We start from the raw sequence: 14,792 nt of genomic DNA on the forward strand, positions 1-14,792 counted from the left end.
TGTTATTTTGGTAATATTAGTTGTTTTTGTAGAGAGCACTATCATCCGTAAGAGGATCCTGCCAATGTAAACCTCGCTAGGTCTGGTTAGTGCTTCTATATGAAGAGCCAGATCTTAAGCATTTTGAGGAATTCAAGGGTGGAAGAGGCTTGTCTGATATGTAGGGGCAGGATGTTCCAGGCTTTGGGAGCAATGTAAAGAGAAAATCCAAAGCTTGCTCATGCTCTACATATGTGTGGCATGTGTAAGAATAGGAGTCTGCCTGAGTGGTGGTGTCTAGTAGGTTTGGGGTAAGAGATTTGGTTGTTGAGGTAGGCTGGGCCCATGTTGTGAAAGTGTGTGTGAGGAGTTTAAACTGGACTTGTTTGTGTATGGGGAGCCAATGAAGATCTATGAAGTGTGGTGTGATGTGCATGTGGCATGATGGATCGAATATGTTGAGGCTGCTGAGTTATGAATGGTTTGGAGGTGTCTGGTAAATAGTTTTCTGATACCAGTGTAGAGGGTGTTCCCAAGGTCTTTTTTGGACGAGGGAGTGCAGGACAGGCTTTGCAGTTGCTGCCTGGGAGACATTTGAAGACTTTCCTCAGAATCTTCAGGGTGTAGAAATAGGAAGCAGTGATGGCATTGACTTGCACTATCATGTTGAGTTGGTTGTGGATGACGATCCCAAGGTTCGTGGTGTGGATGTTGGGGTGGGAGTGGCCACCAGCCGTAGTTCCACAGTGTTCTTCCCAAAGATCAGCACTTTTGTCTTATCAGTGTTTAGTCTGAGACTGTTGGTCTTCATCCAGCGGGCAATTTTGGTTATGCTGGCAGAAAACCAAGTCTCGTCTAAAACGGAGAGTCTGAGCTGAGCGTTGTCTTCATAAGAGAGGACATATAAATAGTGGGAGTGGATGATGGTGGTGAGAGGAATCCTGTATTGTTAAACCTGTCAGCTTTAGAGTGGTCTTCCTGCAAACTTTTTGCCTTCACCCCTGCTAATTTTGCTGATCTTGTTTCTATTGGCCTTAGTACTCTGTGCACTTTACCACAGCTAACCAGAAGTGCCTGTGCTCTCTCTTTTTCACATGGTAGAATTGGCTTGCTCACAAATTACATATTTAAGTTAATTGTCAGTCCATTGTAAAGTGGTACTACGTTTACCCAGGGCCTGTACATTAAATTCTACTAGTAAGCCTCCATACTAAAGTAAATAAAAGTGATGAATGGAATGCTTGACTTAATCTCAGCCACTGGTAATTGCTCAGACAGCTTCCAAGTCCATCATTTTATTGCACACCATGCCACCTCAGTGTGGGCCAGCAATATGCAAATCAGTCTGCTCCAATGGGAACAGTTCAGCCCGAACTGCCAAGTCAGGTCCTCCCTGAACTATATCATAAGCAACCCCGGACTGGAATTTCCCTTGTTATGGGATCATCAGCCGGGTATCATTTTGTTCTAGTGACACAGTGTCCATGGGATCCTCGTCTGGGCATACATGTCCCATTTAGGGCCTACAGCACTTATTGTGCCAGCCACTTAAGTAGCTCTGCAAACATGCCTCAGGTCTGCAATTGCAGCCTGTGTGTGCAGTTTTAATCTGCCCATTTGACCTTGCAAAAGAAACATTTTGCTAGGGCCAAACCTGCCTTTTTAATACAAACAGAGTCGACCCTTGGGAAGGCCCTGAACAGCACAGAGGGCAGGGTGCACTTTATTTAAAACGTTGCACGTGTATTTTTAACTTGTACATGTCCTGGTAGGGATAAACTCCTATGTTAGATCTGGGGGTCTCTAATTGGCAATGGTATTCACCTTTGTCCAGATAGGGACCCTTACTTCTAAGTCAGGATAAGGGGATTACACTTCATAATAACCCCTGGTCAACACCTTGGTAGCTTGGCACGAGCAGACCGGCTTACCTCAGAGGCAGTGTGTTAAGCATTTGTGAATATACACAGTAATACAGTGAAAATAATACTGATGAACACACCTCAGGTTTTATAAAAAGAAGTATTCTATATATATACTTAGCACAAGACCACAAATGACAAAAATCCACAAAACTACACTTAAGATTGCTTAAAGATGATAACACGTTGCTTAGTTCAAGTTGATGATAAATGCGACAAAGTTCTCAACAAAGTACCTGGATGCGTAACGCAAAGTAAACAAAAGGCTTGCAAAAGGGGAGATGCGTCGGTTCCGTGATCCGGGGGAAATGATGCGTTGTGCCTCAATGCTTGCGCAGAGTAGGGGATGCGTCGTGATCCTTACTGGTGCGGAGGTGATGCATAGATTCTCGGCCTGCGGGCCTGTTGCTGTGTGCAAGATGTCGCCTGGATGCAATGCGATGATCCGGTTGCGATGCGAGAAGATGGCATCCTTGACGCGGCGATGTGATGACGATGCGTGGACGCCCTGGCAGCCTTGCGACGACTCTGTACTTTGGAGCCGCGACAGGCCTTGCGACATGCTTCTCCGGTGATGCGATGGTGACTCTCTCGATGGCGTCACGCTTCTCCGGTGGTGCAACAGCAGGCAGCTTCGATGAACACACACTTCCAGGGGGATGCGGCAAAGGCTTGCTTCTCCGGCGATGGGACGATATCAGCTGCGACGGCGAAACGCTTCCTCTCGATGCGGCGCGCTTCCAGCCCACAGCGACACGCAAATGTCTGGATTTGAGAATTCCCAGCAAGGAAATTCAGAGCGGAGCTGGATGTGAAGCCTTTTGTCCCTGAGATTTCAGCAGGATGCAAGCACAGTTTAAGCCTTTGGAGAATATTTTGTAAATGATGAAAGTCCTTAAAAGTTCCTTCTCCTTTTCTTGGCAATGAAGCAACCACTGCAGGCCAACCCAGCAAACAGCACTCTGGCAAAAGGGTAGTAAAACTCCTGCAGCTTCCTTGGTTCTTCTCTGGCGAAAGGTTTCTTGTTCCAGAAGTGATCTAATTTCTTGGGATCAGGGTCCCAATATTTATACCCCAAAATCCTTGGTTCTCTGAAGGCAGAGAGGTTTCTGCCTAGTCCAAACCAGTTCCTGAGAACTCTGTTTACACGGCTCTCTCCTTCCTTTCACTGTGCAGGGCAGAGACATCAGCTGCCCCACAGGAGGTGGAGCCAGCACAGGGGAGGGAAGGTACAGCTCTGGAGCACTTTGTTGACATGATTCCTTCTCTCCTTTCACAGGACAGGGCAGAGACATCCGACAAGCCACAGGAGGTGGATCCAGCATTGTAGAGGGAAGGCCCAGCCCTAGTCAGGTCCCAGGTGCAACTCCTCCCTCCCATCTAGATGCAGATCTCTCTATTTACCACTGGGCTGCCCCAGCCTGTCACCTGGAATCCCCCAGCCCTGTCACTCACAAACCCAGACAAGAAATACACAACCTAGCAGAGGCTGTGTATTCCTTGTCTGGGTTTGTGAGTGACAGGGCTGGGGGATTCCAGGAGACAGGCTGGTGCAGCCCAGTGGTAAATAGAGAGATCTGCATCTAGATGGGAGGGAGGAGTTGCACCTGGGACCTGAATAGGGCTGGGCCTTCCCTCTTGACCATATGACCTAGCAGAGGCAGACCTGGACAGTTAGGCAAGAAAATACCTACTTTCTAAAATTGGTATTTTCAAACACAGAATATGTAAACCAACTTTACTATAGGATGTATTTTATCATTCTGAGTTCAGGCATACTAAATTCAAATTTCTACCATGTTCCCTGAGTCAGTTAGGATTATAAGAATGTAATAATCTAACCGCCCATTCTAGCCTATGGAGAACAGGGAGCCTTCAATAGTGAAAATGGCTGTAATTCACTATTAGGACACGCTACACACCCCAGAGCATGGCCTACCTTATACTCGAAGTATGGAGAGGTTCCCTTGAGGTGAGTTACAAGCAGGATTATATCAATGCACAATATTGAGAAAATGATTCTTACATATATAACACAAACATATAGCAGTTAAAAAGTAATTTATTATAAATGCAAAGACATAACACTAAAACCAATTATTCTAACTAGCTAATCTAATCAGCTAATAAAAAAACATGGATACATCACAATCAATTATGACCTGCATAATTGAAAAGCAAGACAGAAGTGTAAAACATAAAATTGTTGGATACAGTTTGTACATTCGAACTCCTTTCTGGTTTTATCAATCTTATGTTACTATCGAATCTGTGAACCAACCATCGATGCTGGAGTCTTGAATTGTACCAAGGATGGCGTCGACGCGTTTCGGTGGAATAAACAGATGAAAACCACCTTTATCAAGACTTTCTGTATATCTGTTGTGATAGGGAATTAGTTGAATCTCCCCAAGCGAGACTGGCAGCTGGTCTATTGATGTCCAAATCTGTATCTTGTATATATTGCAACGATAAACTAGGATTCAGTCGATTATCTTTCCTATTTAAGCTTTTGCGAGTATTTTGCTGTTTTTTTGCAATTATATGTCTCTATTCACCTCCTGAAGGAATAGTTCAAAAATATTTGACCATTGTTTAGAAGGTTTGGCAGAACCTGTAATTTGGTAAGTCTGAGCACAGAGTCTCCCTGGTATATACGGGTCAATTCCGTCTCGCTCTCTGGTCAACTCAACAGGATCCTAGTGGTTACCCTGCTGGTTTCTTCGTGGTATCTGTCAGTACAGGGATTCCACAGTTACGTACAATGCACCCAGCCCTTGGGCCTATCATAGGGGTGACTGATATGAAGCAAAGGGAAGGTTTAGGGACTAGCAAGTGGGTGCACTTGGCCAAGTCGACATGGCAGTGCTAGACTGCACACAGGCCTTGCAATGGCAGGCCTGAGACACACTTTACAAGCTGCTTCTGTGGGTGGCACAATCAGTGCTGCAAGCCCACCAGCAGCATTTGATTTACAATCCCTGGGCACACATGGTGCACAGTACTAGGGGCTGACAGGTAAATCAAATAACCCAATCATGGAATCACCAATTAGTACATCAATTTAACATAGGGAGCACTTGCACTGTGGCACTGAATAGCAGTGGCACAGTTCCCAAAGCATAAAACCAGCAAAAAATATAAAGACAGAGTAGGCAATCCGTCAAAATGGAAGGGAGACTCACGCCAATGACGCCAGGTCTAACATCCTACATTTGGTTTTCACTCCAATAGAGAACATTGCTTTATCTTATTACATTTAATAAGTGATAACTTTTAATTGGGAGCAGGTCGACAGTTCTAGTTTGGTGTGTAAAGGATTGTTATAAACAACCCTCTGTAAAGTTTGATTTTTAGTCTCAGTTATAATAATACCACTTTTAGAAAGTTGCCTTTTTTTGCCCCAACCAATTGGTGCCTGCTGTCTGTACCCTGCACTAGGTGTTGTTGCCAGTTGGCCTTTGTGTATTGCTTTTGGACAGTAGACAAAGAGAAGGTAGGTGTTGGCAGGATGGGCCACTCTGAGTGAATGAGGGGAAGGACATGTCACCTACTGCACTTGCACATCACAAATGACCTGCCTTACTACTCTCACAAAGTGGTTTGACATTAGTCTATTTTGACCCTAGGAGGTCTGGGGCTAGGGCAGTGAGGTGGGACATTCCAAGCACCTCTATGGAGTTGAATCCTCTAGAAGCTTCTCCCACTTTAAAGTGGGCATTAGGTATAAATATTAGACCTCAGACCCCAACTCTTCAGTACACATCTGGGCCTGTGGAAGAAGGACTGATGTGCTGCTCTGTAAAATGGACTTCCATTCTGCTGCCCTGAGTGAAGGACTGAGCATGCGTCCTGAACCTAGGACCACCAGAGTGACCCCAAATGTCAGTTGGCTTGCATCCTGATCAGAAGCCTCAGGGTCTGAACAGGCTTACTCCATCTTGAATCCAGTAACAAGACGGTTCCAGCAGTGAGTCCTTCCCTCCCTAAGAGGTGCCCCTCCAATCCTGGACCCTAAGAAGTGAGCCTGAAATATGCTGTACCAGCCTAAATGTTTCAAAGAGCACAGTCGCAGCACATTGCATCCTCTTCCGAAAACTCTGCATCATAGTCGCTGCATGATGCATCCCCTTCTGAAAACCCCTTATTGAAACTGGTGTGCGATGCAAACCTGATCCCGGACTTCGCTTCGCAGCTTCTCCGGCACAGCCACTGCGTGACACAACCTCGTATTGCAAGCCCCTCATCAATGGCAGCTCCACAGCTTCTTCAGAAACAGGCTTTTCGCTTCTTATCCACGATACAGGACTTCACATTGCAAGCCCCTCATCGACGGCCTCCTCCCTAGTGATGCAGGGCCTCTATTGTAGCCTCACAGCTCCTCAGAACAGATGCTGCGTGATGTATTTCCACACGAATACCTCGCATTGCCTCAGCTGCATGACGCATCATCGATGTGGGACCTCACAATGCTCTTCAACCAGAATTTATAAGGTGCTCTTACTCGGCTGACCTAACTGGGTCCCTGTAGCCTGAGCTGACTGCATTGTGGTCAGCCTGAACTTGTGACTTTTTCCCGGTCCTGATAACCACAATTGGTTTTTGGGGCTATTTTCATTTAAATCTTTAAAAATGCATATCGCTGATTCTACCGGATTGGATTTTGCCGTTTTGGTCTTAACATATTTATTACATTTTACTTTATTTTTCAAAATTGGTGCGGGATTTTTCTTGTGTTGTGTTTCACTTTATTACTGTTTATGAGGTGGTGCATACATACTTTACACATTGCCTCTACATTAAGACATTAGTTTTTGTCCCAGGCTACCAATGAGTTAAACACAGGTTGATGTAGAGTTCATTTGTGACTTCACCCTGACAAGGGCTGTGGTTGCTACTTGAGTAGGATTTCTCCTGCAGTACAGTGGTGTTGAATTATGCTGAAAATCCTAGAAAATGAATCAGAGACCAATTTGAGCCTTCTATTTTTCTATTTTTCTAAATTTAAATTCCCTACCTATTTCTCCCATACCATGGAAGGAGGGAAATGCTCAATGTGGACAATCCCATCAGAACTGTACTGCAAAGGGGGGGGGGCTACATGTTTGAAAGAAGGCCACAAAACTGGACCTTCAGATAGCCCTAGGCACCTCTTGCAATCACAACCTGAGGGGTCTGATGAGGAGGACCTTATTTTGGGAGATCCTGATGAGGAGTAACTTGATTTGGGAGAAGAGGAGGTCCTGCCTAAGCAGGAACTCCCAAAGGACGGAGACCATCTGTCCACTGAACGAGAGTCCAGTGTGGGGGCAGGGAGCCATATTTTTTCAAGGTACTTGTCCTGAGAGTAGCTGGTGGACAGGAAGTCAGAGAGGGAGTTCAGGCTACCAATGGCCAAGCGGAAAACAGAAGAAAAGAAGGCTGCGACGGCCTTGGCAGAAAATAAGTTTTGTTTGAGCACGAAAGAAGCTTGAATGAACTAGAGCTCAAAGCTAAGCAAACCTCAGAATGGTTTGCGGCATATGAAGTAGCTCTGAGGGTACACAAGCTCCTCGAGGAGTATTGGGGGTAGCTAGTAGAAACATATGCCTACAGTGGGGAGGGACACTCTTTTCATACTAGCGGTAGATGGCCAGTAAAGGTACACACACATGAAAGCCATACGTGTCACCAAATTCAAACTGACCCCAAAACTACACCAGCACCTAGTGGACAGCAAGTAGACTCATCCTTGGAAACTTGCTGAGGAGCCGGACCTCTGGGTCAGTACCAGTGTGTCCAAAAAGGGTGGTCAGGGTTCTCACCGGAAGATGGAGAGGGAAATAAAAGTAAAAGTTCCAACAAGGCCCTCAAAATAGTTCAAAGGAGAAAGGGTCCCATTCCCAATCTGGTTACCAAAAGAAAGGTGTTGTGGACAAAAATACTGTTAAGTTTGACCCTAAGTGTGATGATGCCACCAGTATGGTCACATCAAGGTGGGGAACAACCTTTACAACACAACTTTTACAATGCACTACCATTTACAACACTGTCATTACAACGCAACATCCCTTACATCGCATGCCATTACAACACAGGCATTACAACACGTGACACTACAACGCATACAATTACAACGCATGTCATTACAACGCAGTCGTTACAACGCATACCATTACAACGCATACCATTACAACGCATAGTACCCTTACACTATCAACCACTTACCCTACTGTTGCACCCCCTGGAGTTAGAATAGTATTTTTACCCCTACACTATCCAACACTTACCCTACTGTTGCACCCCCTGGAGTTAGAATAGTAATTTTTACCCCTACACTATCCAACACTTACCCTACTGTTGCACCCCCTGGAGTTAGAATAGTACATTTTACCCCATACTATCCAATACTTACCAAACATGCAATGTAATGGTATGTATTGTAATGGTATGCGTTGTAAAGGTAGTATGTGTTGTAATGGAATGCGTTGTAAAGGTAGTTTTAGACAATTCATTGTAATGGCATGCGTTGTAATGAAATGCGTTGTAAAGGATGTTGCGTTGTAAAAAATGCATTGTAAAGGCATGCCTTGTAAAAGTATGCGTTGTAACGTCATACATTCCATCAAGGTCGATGCTAATCGCTCTAATAGGGCACTGCACCTCAGTGATGGCCAGTCCCAGGGGTTGACTAGTGTAGAGCTTGGGGAGCCGATGATCACAGTCAGTGCAGGGAGGCAGCTGAGGTTACCTTAGTATCCCTGGGTGGCAGACAGATGGTGCCTAAAACCCACATACCTATCAATACTTCCAGGTACAGGCAGTGGGTTACCATCAATGGACAGAGAGTGGAGGCTCTGAGAGACACAAGAGCCAGAATGACTACTGTCAGGTGTCGTCTTGTCTCCTCAGACCAGGTGGTACCCAATATATTTCACAAGGTTGAAGTAGAAGTCAACTGTGAGTACCACTACCCAGTGACTCTGGTTCCCTTCAAGCGGGGAGGGGGGTCTCAGCTTCTGTTAAGGTAGCTGTGAGCCCTGCCATGCCTGTGCATTGTTTGAAGAAGGTGGCTTGGAGCACACTGCCTGGAAGGAAGTATAGCTCAGGTCACACCTGGAAATATTGTGGTTGCCTTAGTCCATGGCTGCCCAGGAGGGAAGTCAGAATAGCCTGAAGCCTAAACTAATTGATCAAGCAGCTGCTAAGAAGGGAAAGGGCAGGGGCATGGAAAATCAGCCCCTGAAGACCCAGCTTTACCGGTAGATGGGGCACCAGAGGAGGTGGCCCTGAAACCCACCGGGGAAGACATTGCCTCCCTGGGAGACCTGCCTAAGCTTGCTGGATGGCAAGTTAAGGGTGGGCTCTCCAGTGATGAATCCTGCAAGGTGCAAAGAGAGTGCTCAAACCTCGAGGAGCTGAGGTGGCAGGCCAAAGCTCAAACAGCTGGTGACACCTCTGGAGATCACCTCTTTTACTGGGTGAACAACCTCCTTCATAATGAGTCTAATGTGTCTGAACATGGTGTGGCATGTGGTCCATCAATGCCAAGGACCTTCCTACTGTGTTTCACAAGATACCCCTGGGGGGCCATTTGGGGGGGAAGGACAAGGCCTTTGCCAGGCTTGTCACCCAGTTCTATTAGCCCTGGATGAGAACAGCCTCACATGCTTACTGTATGACTTGTCTCACCTACCAGACCAATGGGAAGACAGGCAAAAAGCTCAAGGCTCCCCTAAGTCCCATGTCTGCTGGTAGTGCCTCCTTTGAGAGAGTGGGTATCAATGTTGATGGGCCCATGGAGTGAAAACCTGCCCTGGGCAACAGTTTTACACTGGTTTTGGTGGACCATGCCACATAGTACCAAGAGGCCATTCCTCTGAGGGCCATAACTGCACCTGCAAAGGTTAGGGCCTTGATGGATATTTTGACCTGGGTAGGTTTCCCCAAGGAAGTGGTGACTGAAAGGGGTACCAATTTCATGTCTCCATGAAGTCCATGTGAGAGGAATGTGGGGTAACATTTAAGTTCTCTATACCTTACTACCACCAACACAATGTGAGAGGTTCAACAAGACCCTTAAGGGCATGATTATGGGAGGACCTGAATGCATGTGGTGGAAGTGGGACATCCTTTTTCACTGTCCAATCTTTGCATACAGGTAGGTACCACAAAAGGAAGGATGTATGACGTTATAACGCATACTATTACTCCGCATACCATTACAACGCGACTTTTACTCCGCATACCGTTACAACGCATAGCGCCTTGGGGCGCTGGATAGTGGTAAGTATAATTTTCTATTCCAACACCAGTCCCCGTGGACACTAGGGAAGGTGTTGGATAGAAAATTAAACGTATTCCCTATCCTACAGCGCCCCCCAGCGCAATGCGTTGTAATGGTATGCGGAGTAAAAGTCGCGTTGTAATGGTAGTGCGGAGTAAAAAATGCGTTGTAACAGGTGTATACCCAAAAGGAAGTAAGGTTCAGCCCTTTTGAACTCCTCTATGGTCACCCTATGAGTTTGGGGAAGGAGGGGTAGGAGCAAGCCGCCGCAAATCCCACTCAGGATGTGGTTATATGCATGCTCGCCCTCACAACCAAATGAAGAAGTTCTACAAGAAGGCTTCAGAGAATGTAGAAGCTAGTCAGGAGATGATGAAGACATGGTATGACCAGAACTCCAATATGGATGAGTTTCAGCTTGATCAAAAGGTGTGGGTGATTGAGCCAGTTGAGCCCAGGGATCTACAAGATCATTGGAAGGACCCTATGATCTGATTGAGAGGAAGGGGGAGGCCACCTACTGAGTGGACCAAAAGACCCCCAGATTCCCCTCGCTTTACATTTTCAAGGACAGGCCTAGGCCTCTGAGCATGCACTAATTAATCATGACTGCAGGGCCAAAAGGAAAGATGGGGTACCAGATTCATATGCAGATGGGCACTTGGGGTAGTGGAACAGAGCCATACATTATCCAGGGGACACACCTGTCCCCAAACAAGCCTTTTCATTGATTTATACACAAAGAAAATAGTTAATGTAGATGTTAATGTTTGGCAACATATTTTCAGAAACAAGATTTGCTTGCTGTGACTTTTGCATGGAGAACGTTAATGTATAGCATCTAGCCTTGTCAGACAACTACAGTGATGAGTCAACCCTTCTTTCCAGCTTCTACACTACTTGAAGAATGTCCGGGCAAAGAACTCAGCTGGCAAAGAGGTGTTTTTTGATGAAAATGGAGATGCTCCACCAATGATGGATTTTATCAACTGGCAGATGACCTCGAAGGACACTAGCAGGTTTCTGAAAGTGGGAACCTATGAAGCTAATGCACCGAAAGGCCAGAGACTTATAATCAACAGCAGTGCCATTGAATGGGGTAGAGAGTTTTATAAGGTAAGAGAACAATGGTTTCTCAAATGTAAAACTCTGGCCCAGATCAACAAACCATTATAATGATCACAAACACTTCAATTCTGAATTTGTGACCATTAAAATACAGTTTCTTATGTACCAGACATATTCAGGAGTCAGAAAAGTTTCTTCTGATTTCAAATTGATACCAATTCAGTATCTATAAGGGCCTGTTGTATTAAATTCTTCCAAATACCCAATCTGTATCTCATGTGTCAATGTTTTCCAACTGAAATCATTGCAAAACATTCATATTTTACCAACACCTCAAAGAAGGTGGTGAAACATTTGTAGAAGGGAAGATGTCCATTTGTAACCCCTTTCCCTTGGGGAATGTTAACAAAAAGTTTGTTGAAGAATATGAGTGGTCAAGGGGACAACTGAAAACTTAATCAAACAAAAAAAGTAAAGTTTGCTTTTTAAACACAGTCCCATTTCATTTAAGGAATCTTTAAGAAACACAGGGGTATATTATCAAGGGGGTTTATCTCCGCTTTTTTGGCTTTAAAAGCCAAGAAAGCGGAGATATAATTATCTCCCTATTACCAAGCTGTCGCTAACACCAGTTAGTGACAGCTAATAGGAGATAGCGACCATCTTGGGCCCCGCTTTGCATGTCAGTGATATTTATCACTAATGACATGCAAAGTGGGCGTGCCAAGATGTTAGCGACTGGAAACAGTCGCTAACATCGCTATCTCCTATTACCAACTTTTGGAGATATTCGCGCTAAGCGCGAATATCTCCAAAAGCTAACACCTGCCCTGAGCAGTTCTTCACCATGTTATCCAATGGGAGGTGGATAACATGGCTAAGAGCATTTGCTCGATAATGCATGAATATCGCTGACTTTTCAGCGATATTCATGCATTGCTGCCGTTTTTTATCGCATTTGCGATAAACCTTGCTAATAGCAAGGTTTATCTGCGATAAAAATCGCCCATGTGCGGCGATAATGTTTGTCTCTAAACAAGTTAGAGACAAAAATTATCGCTAGTTGTTGGTAATATGCCCCACAGTGGTCCACAGACCCCAGCAGACTACCACCCTTATGATTTCCTCCAATCATAGTGATTCACAATTTGTGACCTACCTCATTAATATTCATAAGATAGGTTGAGTTGCCATCTAGTATGATTTGGATTTTTATGAATCGTTTTTATTAGTACCAAGGTTTGTTCTGTTCTTAAACTTTTATACTGATTGAAAAACTGATTTGTAACCAGTATTTTGTAACCAGATATTCGCACAAATGACACTTTATTCTATACCACAATCGATTTACAGAACAGAGAAATTGCAATTTGCTGGTGCATATATGAAAACATTTATTTTTGCTACAGTATATTGTTATTGGTATAAAGGTGAAAAGGTGGTTATCAGAGGTTGTGTCAAAACAATGTTTAATGATGTTCGATTGTGTTTGAAATTATTAACATTTGGTGTTTGCATTTCTAGTGCACTAAACTTCACTCTGTAACCAATTCCCAAAGATACGTTTGTTAGTAAATGTGTTTTAATTCTGCCTAAATTCTTAATTTCCAGGAGTTAGTCACACATACCTGTAGGGAAAATCTTTGTGATTCAGATGCTGTATGATTGGCATTAACTTGAAATGACACAGAATCACATTACTATAGACCAGCTGTGTCCAACACTGAATTTTGAGATACCCTCAAAAGATATACTTAAACAGAATTAGTCTAAATACAAATTATTTATGTGGCGAACGTTTATGTTAAAAATCTGGCATATATCCACCTCTCCTTTATTAGGTTGAGCATTCAAGACCTCTTGTATATACTTTAGTATATACCAATATATTAGTAAGTACTTAAATGTGTATGTACTTTGTGGGCACTGGACGTCAGCCCAAGGACTTGTCTGCTTCCTGCTTAGGGACTTTTTTTTCTATTCCACTCCCTCTATTTAACTTTCTTGATAGAAAACGACCAGCAGAGGCCAGAAAAATACCGGAATCACTTTAGCATTCTCTAGATTCCAGTCCATAGAAATTGTCTTCCACGAGTACCCTTAGCCAATAATATTTTTTTCAAATATTGTATTTTCAGTGATATGACCACCGACGGCCCTGATTTTATATTAAAAACAGGCAATATTTCTCTCCATGTGTTCCCATACCTGGCGTGTCACACAGGTTGGTGCTTAATTACCCTCTATTGTAAAGACAGCAGATGTTTCAGCACCCAGGCTAATGGGCTGCATAGCTAAACACAGAAAGTTCCCAAAGGCCAGAACGATTGCTGTGCAAATGCTTGTTTACCTATAGTACGTCTGCTTTGGCTGTGCAGTTAATTTTGGTTGTGATCATTCCTTCTTACTTACTGCTAAAACGTGGAGGGGATTTGGAGACTCCTTCAGCCAAATGAAACCCTGAATTAAGCTGTGATAGGTCTTCTGTAGAACGGGCAAAGGTTTGGCCTACCCAAACATTGCCAAGTTGCTGTGTATTTGGTAGCATATCTAGATCAATGCCTCACATTAAAAACATGTGCACTAAAGCAACACAAATCAATAAAGCTGCCAAAAAACAAAGGGGCAGATTTATGAAGGCCTTGCGCCGCCGGTGCGTCACTTTTTCCCATGTTAAAAATGACGCACCGGCGGCGCAAGGCCTTCATAAATCTGCCCCAAATAATTTACTAATTGCAGAACTCCAGTAATAGCAAGGAATGATAACTCTAACAGGCCTGTTAGTTGGCTGCCATCTTGGCTATTTTGTTTTAAGGGTCGCCAGGGGTTGCTGATGCGGTCCCTGGTTTGCCCCTTGCAACCCCTATCACTGCATTTACGACTCCTGGCCTCAAAGGGTAGCAAAACCTGTGCCAGAACGCTGAGGAAGCTTGTCCTTATGGACATCGGTGGGGACTCCAATGTCCTTGGTTTTTTTCCAAGTTTTTTTTAATTACACTAATTAGTGTAAAAATAGATGGAGTAAAATTAGCTGGCATATGACCCTAACTGGCAGCTGACGTAACTAACACGTTTTTAAATTAATGTTGTGTGCATGACGGCAGGTGAAAGTGTGTTTATGTGAGAGCGAGTTGGTATGTGTGATTGTTTATGTATGCATAAGCATGCGTGCGAAGGTAAAGTTCAAATGGTGTGTGATGTCACTTCCGCTACCCCAGGCCTTTTGGTCAATTGACGTTCATGTGTACAACTTTAAACTTGGGGATCTACTTAGCCCTGACCAAAATAAAATGTCCTTTGGAGTTCAAAAGGACACACTGCTACAGTTGTCCCTGGAAATGAATAAACCTGCATTGTGTGAAGAAGTGCTTCTTGTAATTGAATGTTGCAACTCATAACGAATTAAACCTATGCATAGAGTGGGCAGACCTATACTGTTCGCTATAGTGTACAGAGAAATATGTGAATCAGAAACACCTGACTGATGGATGAAGAGGACTGGCTGAATGCTCCGATTTAGTTAGTAAATAATATGTATAATTGTAGTACAATCCTAA

The 14,792-nt window shown here is 44.3% G+C and overlaps 1 protein-coding gene across 1 annotated transcript in view; it reads left to right on the forward strand.

The window, feature by feature from the left end:
- LOC144769170 (extracellular calcium-sensing receptor-like) overlaps nucleotides 1-14,792 on the forward strand; it is an 80,299-nt gene that overhangs the window by 38,960 nt on the left and 26,547 nt on the right. Inside the window, exon 3 of the mRNA XM_078653186.1 lies at nucleotides 11,056-11,283. Coding sequence (XP_078509312.1) covers nucleotides 11,056-11,283 — 228 coding nt within the window. The remainder of the gene's footprint in view (nucleotides 1-11,055; nucleotides 11,284-14,792) is intronic.

Source organism: Lissotriton helveticus, chromosome 7 (genome assembly GCF_964261635.1).
Source record: "Lissotriton helveticus chromosome 7, aLisHel1.1, whole genome shotgun sequence".
Lineage (NCBI taxonomy): Eukaryota > Metazoa > Chordata > Amphibia > Caudata > Salamandridae > Lissotriton > Lissotriton helveticus.